This window comes from Oculina patagonica, chromosome 9 (assembly GCF_052425735.1).
Source record: "Oculina patagonica isolate OP01 chromosome 9, crgOcupat, whole genome shotgun sequence".
Classification (NCBI taxonomy): Eukaryota; Metazoa; Cnidaria; class Anthozoa; order Scleractinia; family Oculinidae; genus Oculina; species Oculina patagonica.
In genome coordinates, this window is record NC_135766.1 from 8,669,093 (window position 1) to 8,688,394 (window position 19,302).

The 19,302-nt window shown below is 39.0% G+C and overlaps 2 protein-coding genes across 6 annotated transcripts; both read right to left on the reverse strand.

Moving 5' to 3' along the window:
- Positions 1 to 3,227: 3,227 nt before the first annotated feature.
- LOC144665766 (failed axon connections homolog) lies at positions 3,228 to 19,302 on the reverse strand. The gene is made up of 2 exons (XM_078527062.1): positions 18,784 to 19,302; positions 3,228 to 3,700 (listed from the first exon to the last, which is right to left on the reverse strand). Exons 1-2 carry the CDS (start codon positions 19,203 to 19,205, stop codon positions 3,271 to 3,273), a joined length of 852 nt encoding a protein of 283 aa, XP_078383188.1. The 5' UTR covers positions 19,206 to 19,302; the 3' UTR covers positions 3,228 to 3,270.
- Positions 4,675 to 14,182, reverse strand: LOC144665798 (uncharacterized). Of its 5 annotated transcripts, none has more exons than XR_013573020.1 (5): positions 14,098 to 14,182; positions 10,518 to 10,583; positions 9,597 to 9,850; positions 7,946 to 8,018; positions 4,675 to 5,253 (listed from the first exon to the last, which is right to left on the reverse strand). XR_013573020.1 is itself a non-coding variant. In XM_078527097.1 (5 exons), the coding sequence occupies exons 3-5, from the start codon at positions 9,659 to 9,661 to the stop codon at positions 5,201 to 5,203; spliced, it is 276 nt and encodes a 91-aa protein (XP_078383223.1). In that variant the 5' UTR covers positions 9,662 to 9,850; positions 10,518 to 10,583; positions 14,098 to 14,182; the 3' UTR covers positions 4,675 to 5,200. The 5 variants fall into 5 exon arrangements, 3 of the variants coding, with proteins under 3 accessions (XP_078383223.1, XP_078383221.1, XP_078383222.1); XM_078527097.1 differs by having other exon boundaries at positions 9,512 to 9,850; XM_078527095.1 differs by having other exon boundaries at positions 7,936 to 8,018; positions 9,512 to 9,850.

The window sequence follows — 19,302 nt, forward strand, 5'->3', positions numbered from 1 at the left end:
TACATAAGGTAATATTGCCAATCAATTGACATTATAATAATAACTTCGCTAAGACGGATAAGTCAAATGAGTTCACTGTTCAGTTTGAAACGCTGTTTCAAACAGGAGAAGGATTTCCCTTATTGAAACGTCACACACGCGGCGATTTCATTGCAAATGGTTTTTGGCCAGAAGATTCCGAGTATTCTCCAGAGCCATCTTGTTTGGAAAACATCTATCTTGTGACATATGGATTGCGAGACCTTTCAGGTTTCTGCACAGGCAGACAAGTGTTTGAGGCCGCGTGACGTAAGCGTCAGGGAATGCGCTAGTTTACCGGGGGGGGGGGGGGGGGGAGACTCGCATATGAAAGTGACAGGGATGCTCGTCGTCTCGCTTAGGGATGTAAATTTCGGGTTTTTGGTCTCGCTTAGGATGTTCCGGGCAAAACGCCAATATTTTAAGCCATAATGGTCTCGTTTAGGGTTACAGAAAAGCTTGAGCCACACCCAGATTGGTCTCTTTTAGGGTTTTTTTTTTCAAAATTTCCGACGAGCATCCCCGTCCGTTTCATATAGGAGTCCCCCCCCCCCCCCCCCGGGCTAGTTGATCCCACACATTCACTGCAATTTGTAACGATTCACCTCCGCTTGAGTCAACTGATCGTAAGAAATGCTCCATAAAATACTGAATTTCGCATCTTTTCACTCCAAACTTTGATCTACTGTAAGCTAGATAAATAAAGTTCACTTACCTTTCATATTTTGTGTGATATTTGTGTTTTTATGCGTTTTGAGGCCGTTAATTCCTCGACAGTCGTCACCGCCCCCAGCTAAAGTAAGAAAAAATGACAAGCTAACAGTAGACGAAAAGATGCGAAATTCAGTATTTTATGGAGCATTTTTTACGATCAGTTACTCAAGCGGAGGTAAATCGGCTAGGCGACATAGGTTCTCAGAAACATGCGACATTGCGACACGGCTACCCCCCTTGGAAGGCCTCTTACAAATTACAGTGAGTGAACATGTATGGGATCAAATAGCGAATACCCTGACGCTTACGTCACGCGGCCTCAAACACAGAGACTTGTCTGCCTGTGGTTTCTGTACCATACAGGAGGACTCCAAGGACATTGCTTTTGAAAATCCTAAGTTTGGTTTTGTTGGTGATCGTTGAAGACTTCCAGATGCTGTGAAGTGCTGCATGCAATCACCCTTAACGCCCCAGTGCTTTGCACGTGCAATTACCAATGCAGAAATATTACGGAGCCTGTTCAAACAGGGTCTGGAAGGGTATTTTCGGGATCCGGGATTTGACCAAAATCAGTGCGGGATTCGGGAAAACCCAAAATATCTTAACGGGATACGGGATTTGACTGGTCTCCGGGAAGTGGGATAAACTAAAATTTGGGCACGGGATGCGGGATTTTTAGCCTCTCCGTCGGGAATTCGGGAAGTCGCCACAACACAAATGGACGTTCAAGCAGCGAACGCGAATCAACCGGGTAAGCACGTGGAGTCTGTTTCAGATAAGACGCGGTAGAAACTGTTCCTGTAAACTTCAATCGTGCTCTTTCATCATACTGAAGTATGAAAACTTATTTCTTTTTTTGGACAGGTAAGTTCAACATTTCAAACGAAAACGCTAATCTGCAACTCACATTTATTAGCTTTTGCAGAATTTAATCTTTTCTGATGTATTTTTTGGGGGAAAAAACGGGATTCGGGAAAAGCCATAAAAAAAAATGCGGGATGCGGGAATTTTGTAAAAAAAGAGCGGGAATGCGGGATCAGGGCCCCCCCTTCATTTCGCGCATTTTCGGCATCAGTCGTCACACTTCGTGCATACACTTTTCATAATGCGTACCGATTAGCGGAAGCTGTCCCCTGCAACCTTGAAGGCTAGAGATGTTCAGACAGATTTTTCGGGGGCAATTGCGGTGCTCTCCCCCCGTTTTCGACCAAACTAAAATCAACTTTCAAGAGATACAGTACATTCACCCAGCCTGCGAGTAAGTAAGAGATATCCTTCCATCATCAATCAGTCAATCAATCAATCAATCAATCAATCAATCAATTAATCAATCGATCAATAGAACAATATTCTTTTAACAGAGGTGTTGACGTTTTCTCTTGGCCGCCGTTGCATCAAATCATTCCATCACATCTTTTTAAGGTTAAGATCGTTATCTAAGGAATCTGACGCACATACATATTATATCACACTCGATAGCGACTTAGGAGGATATGAATATTACACCATTTTTATCTGCTATAACACAACGTTCTTGCAAGTCAACGTTAATTATTTCAAGCAATGACACGATCCTCACCGTGCCATTTTCTCTCCGCCTTGCAAATAATTGTATTATTATTCGTTAATTATATATTCTATGATTTGACAAGGTGGCGGATTCTGTGCCTACCTGGTCTGAATACGTTATAACTGCCAATTATATTCCGACCAAAACCGGTACTTATAACAATGAAAATGTTTGTTATTTTCCAAATCAAGTTCTAGCTACAATTACTTTGGAACAATATAAAGCCAAATTTTCATCTTATACAGGGTAGTTTGATATGAGAGCAAGATTAAAAAAAAATGTTTAAAACACCAGTTTTACATCTTTTTATACAGATTTGTATTTTTGACATGAACGATGTTAAAGCACAGGAAGGACAAGGAGGAACGAAATAAACTCTCAGATAATAATTGTACTCAAACAAAGGATACATTTCTTTTGTGAAAGAATCAGAAGCGGCAAAATTATCCCTCGACTGCTCCCCTCCCCCCACCCCCCCACCCCCTCCCCACCCAACTTGCCTCGTCCTTCGAACGTGCATAAAGACTACATGTGAGTCGGCTTCGGGTTAAGTTACAGTGCAATACTATGTAAAGTAAGGGAACACGAACCTCTGGTTTGAAATCAAACTATGGAATGTAAACAATCACTTATTAGTAATAGGTTAATTATTGATAAACCTCTACACATTCGTGAAATATATCGTAAGTCATCCATTTGGAGTCTCAACAGGTATGTCCAAGTTAACTCGTAGTTTGAGTGTTACGTATAACTTAACCATCCTGGAAAACAACGTCAATAAAAACGTTTAACATTTTTAGAAACTGAGCCCAAGTCCGCGCATGGAGGCCTGTATCCTTAGAAACCTAGGGGCAGTCTACTACTCTACTGGGGCGAGAGAAAGTTTAGGGAAGTGAAATTGCGCGACGATTTTGTTTTTACAAAAAAAAGAAACTTGTATACAGCCCTACAGAAGACCGTTCTTGTCTTCAACCAGATTTATGTTTCTTCGAAATGATTTCATCCCAGTCTGGATAGTACAGTTGCTTCATTCTCTTGGCGTGCTCGTCAAGATTCTTTGCTTTAGACTTGGTGAGTAAAGCATGCGGACTTTCTGGACAATCCCAGGTGAACGCAGCGATGAAAGCAAACAGTGCTGCGTCAGCTAGACAAGGCTTCTCTCCAAACAGGAATTTCTTCTGGCCCAAAATTTCCGACACCGCAAGCAAATCTTTCTCACCTATTCCGTACACATCTTGTTCGGAGTGTCGACCAATGCCGTGCGACCACATATCCTTTCTGCAGCGCCTCTTTAACCAGGAAAATACCAGATATTTGACTGGAAAGAAGATATGGCCAAACCACCTTTCTCTAAGAACTGGTGCATAGTCAGAACACCAGCGGTAGTACACCATGACCCTGTGGACGAACAAAACTAGTAAACACCTGATTGAAGAAACGTTGCCAAACGATAAGCATAAACCATAAATCCAAATGTTTACTGGGAAATCGGAAAACAGTAATCGTTGTCTGTGACAGAATGAACATTATATTAAGACAGGTTGCAAAATCGTGCTCTTAAAGCACTCAAAGGACGAAGATATCTTGATTATAAACAAGAAGCTTAAAGAAGCTAAAAACTGGGCGAGAAATGACGTCTGCATTAGAGATATCATATTGTTTGTGTTGAAATGAATTGGCCTTTCAGTGTATCGGTTTGAGACACTTTGAAAGATAATTGTAAAGGTGTAATTGTGATTTTTCTGAATGCTTTCGTGTTCGTCCTGAGGCAAAATTTTGATGATATTAGTTACCTTTAGTCTGAAAAGGCGATTCTTTTTGGACGGAGGTCATTTCGTATATTTTTGTATAAAAAGGACGTTTCGGTTGCCGGTAAGGTGCGGTTAGAGAAAGTTTGAAAAGGGGTTTTAAATTTTCAAAGTCATTTTCATCGACGCTTTGTCAAGTTATTCATGACGTCGTGAAGTTCTTAGTGTATTATACAGGTCTATATATACATGTATGTCGGTACAACGTGAAAATGGTAGGTTTTTGGCCGTGGTTATTCTGTATATTCCATTAATATAAGGAGTTGTTTCAAAGGAGCAAAGTCGGTTGTGCAAGTCATACAGAAGAAATGGAAAAGTTACTTTTGGTTTGCTTGATGGTGAGTGTGGTTGCGAGCTTTATGTAGGTAATCGTTGGCTGGTTTAGACGAGGGACAAAACGTGCGGTTGTGTGACTTGCTGGGAGAGAGACGCTTTTTTTTAGGTTTGTAAAAAATTTATGGGGAAGATGGATTATTGTCATGGATTGTTGTCAGGCACAGTTAATGGCTAGAGTGTGAAATATTATGGAAATAGCAATATATAAGTAATATATTATATACAGAGTACAATCATTGCTTTTCATTGTAATCACCAGCTGTGAGTACAGTTCATTGAGATTTTTCATTTTAAATAAATAAAAAGTGTATTTCATTATGTAAGTCGAGTGACGTTTGGGCCGTGACGTTGTTAGACAAATCACATGGCTCTAGTTAACTTCAAGTGAGTTGCAGAATTTACAAACTGAAGACTTTTATCCCTGAAACAGAAGTACGCGATTGCGTATAGTTCGTGTGTCGATTAAGAACATTTTTATTTTAAAGCAGAAGGCAAATGGAATGAAGCAAGAAGTGTAATTCCTCTACAGATGTGAAGTATTAATAACTGCACGGCAGTTTGTTCTTTGGCTTTTTGTTTACTTTGTTTTATATTTTAGTTGCTTCGCGAGTGTGATGCATTACTCTGTAGAGGTGAAACGTCAGATCAGCTGATAAAGTTGAGTCAGAATCCATAGGTTTTGTTTGAACTATAATCCTTCTTGATAATTGTGAGATGGTTCTTTCTTGTGGATCCATTTCGTTAGTTGTTGCCTTTAATTCTTGTGTACTTGACTTGTTGTGAACCATGTATTTTCTTGCTCTGCAACTGAATAAAATGAGAGAAAGATCCTTTTAAGTTTTAGAACGAAGATAAGAAGATAAGTTGAGTTTGTAGGAGGCTAGTAAATTTCTTTAAGATGAAACCGGCTGACATTTAATATTTTGGTTATCAAGGACTGGATAGCAAATTGATTTTGTTAACAATAGTTAAGTGTCTGAGAATTATGTTGGAGATATAGAGACCTAGAGTTAAGGAATGGAATGGTGTTGTTGAAGGATAACTGCGTTAGAGTATTCCAAATATGTGAGGCAGCGGGGTATGCGAGGCGAGGCAGTGAGGCATGAGAGGCGTGTAATCCCAATAAAAGGTACAGTAAAATAGAATAAAAAAGGGGACCAACACAAAAATCAAAAGTCAAATAAAATGCGCAACAAAGCACCTGTCCATATATGTGTCCGATAAAAGAGTGTGTACTGTAAAGCAACATTTACTGTCATCTACCATAGGGGGGAGGGGGGCTTATATCCGGATGTTTTTTTTGTTTCCATGTAGATGAGCTTATAACTAGACACGATTATAAGCAGGAGCACTTATAACCCTGATTTTTCGGTATGCGTTGATACTGTTGCATACACTGGTGCATCTAATATTAAGTTCCCAAGAAATTGTCAATTTACCACAAAGCTTTCCATACCTTTCACATCCTGATTGATATGCACGTAGCCACTAGTACTATCATCAGGTTACGGTATTTATTCGAATAAGCGCGGCGCTGTTTATTATATTTTTTTGCGCCTCAGATGCAGCGCTTATTAAAAAATTGGATGCGCTATCTGTGATGGTGTCGCCATTCGTCTACTCCCGGCACTTCCACAAAATGCCACTAAAATTGTAAGTAAGGCCTTCACAACGGAACTATGTATTGCAAGAATTCTGAATAGAGACCTTAAGGTAATTCCCTTGAAATAGAACTGCTCATAGATTTCCAACCAAACTTTGCCAGTTGGTTGTTTACCTTAAGGGAAGTTAAATTTTGAAATAAATCAAAGATCTCTTCGAGATATCGACTTTTTTGCATGAAGTTAGTATGAGTAGAAGGTTTATCCTGGGCATTGTTGTTCGAACATATCATGGAAGAATGCAAACGTCTTTCAGTTCAAGCACTTTTTTTTTATTTTCGCGGAGGAAATGCTGTATTTGTCAGTCGCGACGGCTTGGCACTTTGCAACTTTGGCTTGGTTAAAAATGGTAAACTGACGTTTGCCTTTAATCGAAATAGCCTTTGGGGATTTACAAACAAGAGGAAAACATAACTGGCAACACGTGAACAAAAGCAGATTTTAGCGAACAGATGAAATGCTTCCACACACAACAAGAAAAATTTTGTTCGAAACAACACAATGTGCTGTCCCCCTCCCCTCCATGGGTGGCCCCCATAGTAACAAAAATATCAATAACTTCGAGTCCAAATCAACATAACTTGATCTATTTATCATGCTGGAGAACACGGTGCAAAAATGTATTTTTCTTGGCGTTTACTGTCTTTTTATACCACAGCTTTGTGCATAACTTAATTCAAATTGCAGATTTTAGGAATGAGAAACTACGTTAGCCTATAGCCTTCTCAGCCAGCAATCACTACCAAAGAGCTTTATCAATTTCAAGTCTGAAGCGGCTTAACATAAGATTCCAAACAAACCTACAACAAAAATCGCACTTGACATTAGCTTCATACATGTACCTGAAACTTTTCGATATTACTCTGATGCTCTACCATTATCAAAATTATCAAGGCATGCAAAATTATCAATGTTGGTTCAGTGGTATCTAAAAGCATCATACAGTACTGCATTGGTAAGACCAGGTTCCAACTTTAAATCCCATCTTGAGCCTAATCCTTTTAGCTTACTATTTTAAAAAGCTAACTTTATAGAATCACTGCAAGTACCCACAATTACTTATACAAATTTTACTCGATATAATGTTCGCTAAGACGTAATTTTTTTTTAAAAAGGTTAAAAGGCTATAATATGTACAAATAAAAACCGAACGTTTTTTTTTAACTATAACGTCTGTTTTCCACTTTTCTATATTAAAGGAATTTTTTGTAACATTTTTATTAATCATTAAGTGAGAAAAAAAGATACAAAATCAAAAATTCTTTATTTTATTGTTGTAGAAGTTGGACCACATCATCCCCGATGTTTGTTGTTGATAATTCATGATTTAGACAAAAAAATCCCTTCTATTACCCCACCAGAGACAACAGGAAACCAAGTGATCTTTGGGAATGGGAAAGGGACACTGTGCATCTTTAGTTCTCAAAGGGCCAATTACTTCAGCACGTACCCTTCAACGGAGTTTACACCCCACCCTACCCACCCCTACACATGGTCTAACAAAGAATTCAAACAATTGTTATCGCTTTTTGCTTCAAGTTGATCATCATCATTTGAGGGCCACAGGTTTTTCAGTTTTTAACTGTAATGTGTAACCCTCATTAAATAAAGTTGTTATTATTATTATTATTATTATCATATTGTTTCCAGCAGTTAAAAATATTGACATCTGACGCCCTATTTTTTTTCTATCAGAAAATAATATTTTGCTTAACTGAAGAAAAATGATCCATAACTCCCTCACAGAAGGAATTTTTCCTAAGACCCCCACCCCCACCCCCACCCCCAACCTGAGGGAACCCTCCGGAAATCCAATTTAGCTTCATACCTTTCCTTACCGTTTTGGCCTTTGAGACCCCTCCCATCACCAGGAATTCCCAATCCCTTCTGTGGAGGAAGTATTGACATTTTCTGTAAACACAATTGAGAAATAAATTATAACATGAAACAGCCTTGCAATTAAATTCGGCACATGTGACCGGGCAAAAAAGCAACAGTTCACGCTGATATACTGCTAAATAAAAGAATGAGTAAAGCACTTTCTCTATGCAACATTTTGGTGTATTAGTTTAGTTCCACACTTCCAGTGGCAGTGAAAAAGCCAAACAATATTGGATACTGTAATGATTCGATTAAGCGCCCTCCTTCCAATAAGCGTCCCCTTCCGAATAAGCGCCCCCCTTCGAATGTGTTTTTGTCAATAAGCGCCCCTATTCCAATAAGAGCCTCTATTCTAATAAGTGCCCCATTGTTATGAGCCTCTATTCTAATACCCCCTCCCCCCCCCCCCCCCTATTGTGGATAACCACCCCTATTGAAGTCATCGATGCATTCTCCTTCCCAAAAGGATTGCGGCCTCTGGGGATGAAAATGTCATCAATGTCGAAAAGATAAACTCACAAACATTCACCGGACCGAACATGTATATATTTACTGCTAAAATAAACAATTCTTTTAAAAGTAACTGAACTTTCAACAATTTGTTACTGACAGTTTCTGTTATTGTTAGTTATTTCAATATATATTTAAGTTTTGTTTTGAACATTTGGTTTTTTCTCAAAAAATTAAATAAGTGCCCTGTCTCAATAAGCGCCCTTCCATGAGGTGCCAAAAGTAAATAAGCCCCCCGGGTGCTAAATCGAATCATTTCGGAAATACTATTAGCTGTGCACTTATGAGTTATGCAGGTGCACTGACATGAAAATTGTATGCCAAAGCATCGACCAATTCATATCTAACCATAAAGTACTGTCGTCAATCTGTAGAAATTGTCCAACAGTTCATCGGATTATTTGAACATAATACATATGGAAAATCTGCCATATAAATGCATTTATTAATCATTATTAGCTGTTTTGTTGTTATCTGCTCACTCACAAGAATTGTGATAGCTGTCATTTGCATACTGTAGTGAAGCAAGTAATTAACTAAGACACCTTTCAATACTAGTAGAGAGGCTAATTTCTGTATTCTGAAGCTTGAATATCAAGTTTATAAATCATTTTAATGATTTATTAACTTGATATTCAATAATTAAAATTTTTAATGACCTTGACAATTGTAGTTAACACACCACAAGGTCAAATTATTTAAACAGCAAAGACACAGAAGCACCATTTATCCTATTGACCTCAATAAAAAAAATAAAATTCAGTAAATTATTTATAAGGTGGTCAAGGCATGTCATTATCAACTTCACTGGTTTTGATCAGACGGACTAACTAATGGTGAACTTCACTTCCATTTCATCTCTCCCTTCAGGATATCACCTCCATATGATTGACAGAAGAAGATATATCATGTTAATTAATAAGTGTTGGATACATGAAAAAGTTAAAAAAAACTTGTATTGAAAATAATTAACTGGTTAGTAACGGCATACAATAACTGCTAGTAACACTTACCTGTCCCTGCCTCCTCCTCAGGCGCCTCGATTTTCTTTCTCCGACAAAGCGAGAACAAGAGAGGCGTCTGGGTACGAGGCCGTACCTGTTCTCCATTTTAAATAACGTTCCGGATAACAACTTTTCCATGGGTATCATGTGAAGCAACATGCCTGTGCTGTAAAGCCAAAATCTCTGTAAGCCATTGCCAACCCATCGCCTTTATCTTCACATAAAAAGCAACCTTTTTCTCCCTTCATGTGAGCTAATACAGCCTTTCCAGATTTAGGTATGCAGATGATAGCAGCAGTGTTCCTTGCATCACTTTGTTCCCATCAGTTGTTGAAACTATTATAACTCCTTAAATAAACAAAAACAAAATTGAGTTATTGAAAAAACTTTTCAGTAATTTTACTTAATCAAAAAACAATAATAATGGGCCAAGTCCATTACCACCACCCCATTAATACAATCACCTACCTATAATAATTATAAAGCCCCTTCAAGTTGACCTGAGCAAATGCTCAGTACCAGTCATTTTCTTGTTTAAAGAACACCTAGCTTTAATATTGTCACCTTGTGGCTCATTGGTGGCCACATGAATGGAATTACAATGTATTTATGATGAATGAGATAACTACATTGAATATATCAAACTCAAATGACAACACTACAGTGTATTGATTCTGTTGTTATCTACTGTAAGACAGCTAATTAATATATCTTTTTTGCCTAATCATGTGGAATTACCACTTCAGATAATATGCGTAGAGACCTAGAATTAGATGGGATTCCAGCTGAGATCCTGCCTAGAACTAGTTAGGATCCCAGGTGGGATCCCCCCTGGGATCAATGCACAGCTAAAATTCCATGTGGAATTAGCAGCAGGTATCTCGAGTGGGATCCCACCTGGAGTAATTAGCAGGATCCTAGGTGACACCCCACCCAGGTCATTTTAGAATCCTTTAGGCAGCATCCCACGTGGGATGAACATACAGCAACCCAAGAAGGACTCACACAATCTCACCTTGCATTTTTACGTGAGTTCACCTGTCAAATATTCTTTTTAAATTTTCACAAGTCCAAATAACACCTTTAAAAAAACAAACGATTAAGTATAGTAAATATCTTGAAAGCACCACAATTGAGAAGGTAAGATAAAGAATTCATTTCACAGCTACCAACAATGTTATCATCCCTTATCCAGGGCTGTCATTAAGGGCTGTAACCCGTAACACCTGTAACGGCTGATCATGAGCTCACTCAATGTTACAGGTAAACATTTTGATTGGTGTTACTTTACAAGTTGCATTCAGAATGAAATGCTACGGGTGATAACTTCAATGTTTGGCTGCATAAAAACTTAATGACAGTCCTGCAAGTTATCGTCATCCACCTTTACACTTGATTGGTATTATAAGTATTTTACAAAGGAGTTCCATGGTGGGAGAACATAAGAGGCAGGGGAGTCCCCCCACTCACGTTTCTCCCAGGTACCTGGGATTTTACTTTCTTTCACTTGCATAACAAGTAAATGGCCTGCTAATGCCTGAGGGGAAGGGAGGAAAAAAAATCACTGGTCACAGTGCGTACAAACAAAACAACACTAAACAAATAACCCACTAAATGCAGTGAATTTTTCCACACACGAGTACTATGTATACACATGAACACAACACCAAAAAACCTTGCTGTAGTGATCTACAATTTACAGTTCTGTGATATCCATATTTTGAATGACGACTTCCACCGGGTTAGTAAAGACAGTCGATTATAAGGGGTCATACAGCAGGTCGTCACAAAAGTGCGAGGCAGCAAGGTGTGCGATCCATTCTAGTAAGCCAGCTAAATAGCAGATCAGATAGCTTAAATATAGCACTCCGATTTAAACCTTTTCATTTGGAGTAGGGATTTTTGCCTCATATACCTCGCTGCCATGCCTCACACGCCTTGCTTCTTGCACATGAGGGCCTGTTTACATATAGTTCCAGAATGACTTATATTTCGGAACAAGTTCACAATGAAGTTCGTTGACTGCATACATTCCACATGACATAATCGACAAGCTCAACCAAAGTCGTTTTCACGTGCGTAGTTTTCACTCAAGATCAAAACAAGATGGCGCATGTTTTGAGCAAACATGTCACCGGTATTTTTAATGCTCATGATGGCTATATCTGCAATTTTAACAAGCAATTTGACCATAGGGCTGCTTCTTCGGGCTAAACAGTAAACGCTATAATTTACATTTTTTTGCTCTGAGTTCAAACTGTGACCTCTGTATGTGGTTTCACAAGATGCGGTTTCATCTAGGAATCAAATTCATTTAAAAACCGGAAATTAAGATAGAGTGAAATATATCGGGATGGGATTAACTTGTTCCGGAATGAGTCATTCATGTGTCATGTTAACACTGGCCCTAAAACTCTCACACAGCAGCAAACCGCCAGGTTTTTTTCTTTTTAAAGAACAAATTGCTTGTATCGGTGTATGACCAATATTCAATAGGCTATCGGTTTTTAAACAACTTCATTCCATTTCGTAGCAGATCTATATGTGGGTTGTCCTAAAACCCGGAATGCCGGAAACCCGGAATGCCGGAAACCCGGAATGCCTGAAACCCGGAATGCCGGAAATCCGGATAAGAAAGCCCGGAATCTTAAAACCCGGAATGACCTTTTTGTGTACGCCTTTTTTCAATAAAATACGTGGAAATATGTTATTATTTATTTATTTTTTTTTTGGGGGGGGGGGGGGGATTGGGAAGTTTGTTACGAGTTTCCAATTACGTTGCGAGTTAGCGAATCAAATTGTCAATTTCGATACAAAGTTCCAAACTTCGGCCCGACTGAACTTCGCAATTTAGCTAGTAGAGGAGAAACAAAACATGTTGTTTCAAAGTAATGGCGATATCTGAACTCAATGATTTTAAAGGAAACAAGTTATGAGGGGAATATATTCCAGTGATTCTTGTGGCTCAAGTTGCAAAACATTTGTTTGACCAAATAGTCGACGTCAATAAAAATCTTACATTGTGTTAACTTGTGCAGATTAAAACCTTCTGTAGTTATGTTATCAACAAGGGCTTTGCTACACTTAATCGTTCGGAAAAAGCCATAACAAATATAAAAGGCTCACAAACTTTAAATTAATGTTCAGCGAGCCATAAACATGTTGGCGTGACAAATAAGTCTTCCCTGTCGCCTCGCTTCGGCTTCGATTAAAATGAACTTTATGTAAAGATCCTGATGGGTAAACCATGTATCCAGTTTCATCCGGCTTACAAACGCGAAAGACTTGAAAATTAAGATTATACCTCGCACAAAGCGTAAAAAATATATATTTTTTTACAAAAAGGAAAATTTGACCACATTTCTGACTGCATAAAATTCATTTATCCTCAAATTACTTGCGTGATCGCTGGTGCGAAACGTTGTCTGACACTTCAACTGAATTATCGCTTCCATCATCAAGTGACGAATATATATCGACAGCGTTTGATACCCATTTTCGAAAGTTCATTTTAAGTGCAATAGACGGTATATGAATGTAGTGCTTCTACTCACCATCAGTCAGAACATTGATTAGAAGGTTGTTATTGCCGTCCTGCTTGTTCGTCAAACAGATATTGTGCAACTTGAGCCGCAAGAATCGCTGGAATATTCCTGCCGTAACTTGTTTCCTTTAAAATCATTGAGTTCAGATATCGCCATTACTTTGAAACAACATGTTTTGTTTCTCCTCTACTAGCTAAATTGCGAAGTTCAGTCGGGCCGAAGTTTGGAACTTTGTATCGAAATTGACAATTTGATTCGCTAACTCGCAACGTAATTGGAAACTCGTAACAAACTTCCCAATCCCCCCCCCCCCCAAAAAAAAAAAAAAAAAAATTAAATAATAACATATTTCCACGTATTTTATTGAAAAAAGGCGTACACAAAAAGGTCATTCCGGGTTTTAGGATTCCGGGCTTTCTTATCTGGATTTCCGGCATTCCGGCATTCCGGCATTCCGGCATTCCGGCATTCCTGGTTTTAGGACAACCCTCTATATGTAGCGACTATAATGGGAGCATGCACCATCATGAACTTAGGCAACTATTTTTAGCCATGCAATATCAGCTTCATGCAGTTTCAAAAATTATTTCCGTTTTGTAGCAAGTTCCCCGAGCTTTATATAAACAGATTTGAAGCAAACGGATATCAGTAACAATTAACCCTCTTTATCTTTATATCACCTTCAATGTTGCACACAGTAGCCAAAATAACTTTGCCTCCAAAAAGCGAACAAAGGGTAAAAGAAATATGTTAAGCTATTATAATTCAGTAATTTTCTGGCCAAACAAAACCAGATCTAGCAAACACAGCCAAAAACGTAAACCACGCATTTCTTCCAAAAATATACATAATGCAATGCCGATAAAATACTCTTAAAGAACCAAAAACAATAACCCGACGACCATTTCTTTGAGTATTCTTACTTCACTAAACAGTTCAAGTTGTTTTAATAATCGGATCGCCGGTCCAAAATCAAAGCGAAAGCTGGCAACAAAGGTCAATAAACATAGGAACGCGCAAACTACATTCTATTATAAACACATGTCATACCTGAACTCGTCTCTCATCACCGTCTGCCTTCAGTGCACAGCCTAATTCAACCTCCTCTCACAAGAAATTCTTCCTGTCATCCTTAGCTTACAAAATTCCTTTTCGGTTCATTTGGATTCCAAACGCACATTCAGGCTGCGACTCGCCATTCTCGTCCCCAGAGTCCACGATCCCTCTAGTCTCCACCGGTCAAATATGTCCGCTATTATTCAAAATGGCGTTTTTGGCACAACTTTTTTAATCTTTTCGTCCCGAAAACTTCGCATTTACCTGCTTCCTCCCCTGTCATTAAACTCATTCCTTAAAGCGTTCCTCCTAAATCTACACAACATCGCATGACGTCTCTCCTTTTCCTTCAAAATATACGCCAACAACAAAACCTCATTAACGAAACAGCAGGGAGAATGAGGTATAAATTGTATAATGAGCTACCGAATCTATGAACTGGACTAACCGCCCAGTTAATAAATGGAATATTACTAAGCTTACCAGTTCTGTCTACCCAGAATACCATTGGGTCTTATCATTCATGGTTTATACTTAAAGGTCAAATGCAACGAAATTGGGAATTTTTTCTTTTGTCCGCAAACCTGTCGTTTATGAAGGTACTAATGATAATAAACTCTCAGAAATGGTTTTTGCGCGAATTGTGGCGCTTAGGAGATGAAAATCCGACGATTTCCGAAGACTTCACGAAAACGAACCAAAAATGGCCGCGCGTGGAATGGAATCGAATAGAGGTATTTGTGACGTCAGGTGTGGCGAGCAAGTTTTCACGTGTCATGAAAAATCCTTGGGTTTGTTCGATGGATTTCCAGAGTTTCTGGAACAGCCGTTAGTTGAAACCGATGAAGACTTTGATTCAAGCCCTCGAAAAGTCTAAATACAGCCTTATCAGTTCGAACTAACGGCATCTGGCAAAGAATAAATCGATTTCTCGAGTGATTAATTCCGACTCTGCGAGTGAACAAGATGGCGTCTAAATCAGGAAACATCGACATGTACCAACAACGAAGGAATATGGCCAGATATATTGGTGAGCCTAATAAATATAATGGAAACGGCTTTCAAAGAATTTGAAATAAATAAATAGTTGAATCTTAAGTTGAAGTATTGTCTTGCTCTTGTTCAAAAGGATTGCAATGTGGAATTATTTGTACACTGTTTGTAGCATTGCCCGAGCTGAGTGTGTTCTCTAAAATAACACAGCTTGAAGAATCAAAAGAACCTTTAGAAGCTTTAAACTAATTTCCCTCAGCCAAGGGCCATTGGTGATTATTTTATCCTTTAACTAATTCATCTATGTAATCTGGCCCTTATATTTTTTCAGTTGACTTTACTGATAATTCTCTGAAAAGGGAATGTCTTAAGTAGATGGGGTGTAGGTCGAAGATAACAATTTCAACAGTAATTTATGGCAACTTGCATTTCTTAAGACCCAGGTTATAAGATCTAACTTGTGTGCTGACACAGGACCTCAGATACTGGGGCATGTAGCAGGGAAAAATTTACACCTAGTTTTGTGTTTCAATGTCCTTGCTTACACATCCTTGTATGTACAATCATGAGATTTTGTCAATGCTGCATTATTATAAAATATGCTTGGAAGCAGGGATGGCGCAGTCAGGTGAGAGTCCTTGCCTCCCACCAATTGACCCAAGTTCGATTCCCTGATTTGGCATCATATGTGGGTTGAGTTTGTTGTTCGTTCTCGGCCTTGCTCTCAAGGTTCTTCTCTGGGCTCTCCAGTTTTTCCCCTCCACAAAAATCAACACTTCCAAATTCCATTTTGATTAGGAATACACTGCCCCACAAGCTTCTAGCTTTAATCCTCTCCATGTCTAAATAAAGGTTTATTTATTTTTATATAAACTTGTTCATGCAGGATGTCATTTAATGTCAGCTTCTTTGTTTTGTCCATTTATTGGTACTTCTAATGGGTAATATGTTCTTTTGTTATGGTTGGATGGGGTCGGACATCAATGCATAGCCCCTTTGTCAACATCCATCTTTGGACATGGTAAACATGAACAAACAACACAGATCAAAATCAAGCAATCACAGCCCACTAGCATGACCTTCTGATTTTGTGCGCTCATTTGCATGAAACCAACACCAGTATTGGTCACTTTTAAGTAGATGCAGAGAAATGGCTATGCAAGGTCACTGAATGCATGTGTAAGAAGCTGATAAGTTTCCAGTACTGGTACTTTCCAGCCTATTACTATGATAGGTCAGTACTAATTATTTGTCAGTTAATGCTGCAATTATTTTATCGAACAAATGTACCATCATTGCCGAACAAGTTGTGGTCATTTTTAGTTTGTCACTGGTAACCATAGCAACAGTAAAATCTGTCCAAAATTACCCTTAATTTTCACTTTAAGTGCTTATAGCTCAAAAACGAGCTAAATGATAAGCAGCTAGATGACAATCGAACTAAGTGCCGTGATTTTCCAAGACCCCCTAAGGAGACATTATAGCCTCTGCATGCACTGCTTGTAATTTATCACTTTATCTCAGACCAAGCGATGAATACAACAGTATGAATACAAACAGTAGGTGCTTCAAAAACCTATTTCCAAGTTTACAAAGAAATTGATAATCTTAATAATACCCAATTTCAGAATGGCTAAAAACAATACTCTTTCGCCTCGAGGAAAGGGGGGGGGGGGGGTACTCTTTACATGTATATTTTTGAGTAGGGGTGTGCTGCTGGACCTCTGTAACCGTACCCTATCCCAGACCATTTTCAGCTTATTTTGCAGTACCCTATCATAGTATGCTAGACTATACACTGAAAATCCCTACCCTACCCCAAACTATTGTATCACTATTTCATCTTAAACTCATCTGCTTGAAAAACACACAGTAGCACACGTGCATTTTCCTATCAAGCTCATACATGGGAGTATTAGGCTTGCTTACAAGTTGAGCACACAGAGTGCGAAGCTCGAGAGCTCCACACCGGGATCTACTACCACCAAACCGGAAACGAGAAGCGAACGACTTTTGGAAAGTCTATGGGAGTATGGGAGTACCCCCAGCAAGCGGGGAGAGGGTCTTGGGCACCAAAAATACCCATATAGATTTTGAAAGGGAGTATGCCTAAAGCTGTTACTGAGGAATTTGTAAAAGGTCAACAGATTTGGGGCAGACAAAATTATGAAGAGTTAATTTCAGAAATAAATTGTCATGACACACCTACAATCTGGTTGTAGATTCTCCTGTAGTTCATGACAAAAGTGCTAGATAAAAAAAGTTAGCTGATCTGGTCGGGTTTATGCCTTAGATTTCTCATAAATAGCTTGAACTAAAACTAAATTACCATTCAGTTGCACATACCAATTTATTGGCCACAATGAAGCCTGATATGCAGGTTATAATGAGTGCTATGCAATACAATGCAACAGTCATTGTACCGGACTGCATTTCGAATTCTGCATTTCGTCGCAAACGATTTCGCATTAGTCCTGGATTAACGGCTTTCTTTCCAAGTTGGTAATAAGAGGAGAGGCGCCAGGTCTCATTCGAAGTTTCTAGGGCTGGAACTCGAACCAAAGTGCAAGATTCTGCTGAAAGCTTTGTGAGAAAAACATGTCGGATGATACTGTATTTGCTGAGCAAAGCCAGCGTGCATTTGGCATAAACATCCTCTCTTTTTCGTCGATTTCAACCATTCCTTGCATCGCTCCTCGTCTTTAAGAAGATATTTCGAATGGCCATCCGGCTTAATCGGGATTTTAAATGCCAAAAGCCGCAAAAGGTGCAGCAGACCTGGTAGAGACAACAGCACTTCGCTGCATCTTCGCGCGTCGAAGCTCGCCACATGTGACGTCACAAGATCCATTTCCGACAATTTTCCGAAGCTTTTCCGAACCGTTCCGTTTGTGAAGCGAAGATAAAGGGCTGTCTTCAACGTCGAATATCTCAGCGATGTTTTAACCAAATCGTTTAAAACTTTAGATTATGATTATTCACAGTATTTCCTTTCATTTAAAGTCAAAATGAATCTTAAATAAAATTTGATCAAATTTCGTTGCATTTGACCTTTAAGGGTCAAGTTTCTTCCATTTGGTGTAAATTGTCTCTGCTCCGCTGCCTTAGATTCTAAGTTTTGCCTTTTTCCATAAATTGTCTAAAACAAGAGTACAGGATCTGAGATACAAATCTTCTTAATTTTATAGCAGGAACCAGAAATACAACAGCTGAATACTTGGAATATCCAACTTACTTCCAGAAAATTAGTAAAAATGATTTAAAAACTTGCGGGGAAAAAAAGCGTCAAGCTTGGTTAAGGATAAAAGATAAACAACTATAGAAACTATGTCAGTTTTATGTAAACAACTGTTTACAATAAACCTACACAAATGCATCATTGTATCATACCGTACGCGTGCCTTCATCGTCCGCATACAGTACAACCCGAAACAACAAAACGAACGAGCGAAACGAGACAAAATCACCGAAACAAGTTAAACCATTACCATTCTTAAGGGCTAACCGTGAACAGGCTAACCGGAGCGTTATGCAGGTCAACTGGAGTGTTATTCACTGTAGTCATGCTCTACTTGTCCTTCCTTTGTGTTCTGTGACAGTCAGCTACGAGGGCTACCGCAACCGTGCACGACATTTAAAACAACATGACAAGCGATAAAACACATAATATGAGATCTTTACACTTACCAATAAGTGTTTTCCTCCAACATTGTACGAATGCTGTGAGCAATGGCTTTTTCTGTTGCGCTCAAATGAGAATCAATATCCACTTGGAATTCTTTCTTCAAAAACTCAATGCAGAAATTTGAATCAGCGATTTCTTGCCGGTTAAACTCGATCCACGGCATCTTACCCTTTTTGGAAAACTTCAAGCCATACTCATTTTCGTACGGGATCTTTGTCATACGAAGGAAAGTTTCCAACTTTAAACATGGCGGACTACCACTAACAACCACGCCGTACGGAGCGAACTGATGTAAGACAACTGTACCAGGCTTGGCGGGCTTCTTGTTCTTTTTTCCCTTTGTAAATTTCTTCACGAGGAGATAGATAACAAGAAATACAACAGCAGCAATGCCAGCGTACAGAAAAGACGCTGAAAACTTCATGTTGTTACGTTTTGTGCAGGGATGCACATAGAGGCTACAAGTCGTTGTCACGGAACAACAGAGTAATCCGCTTTCGTGACAACTACTCAACCATGAC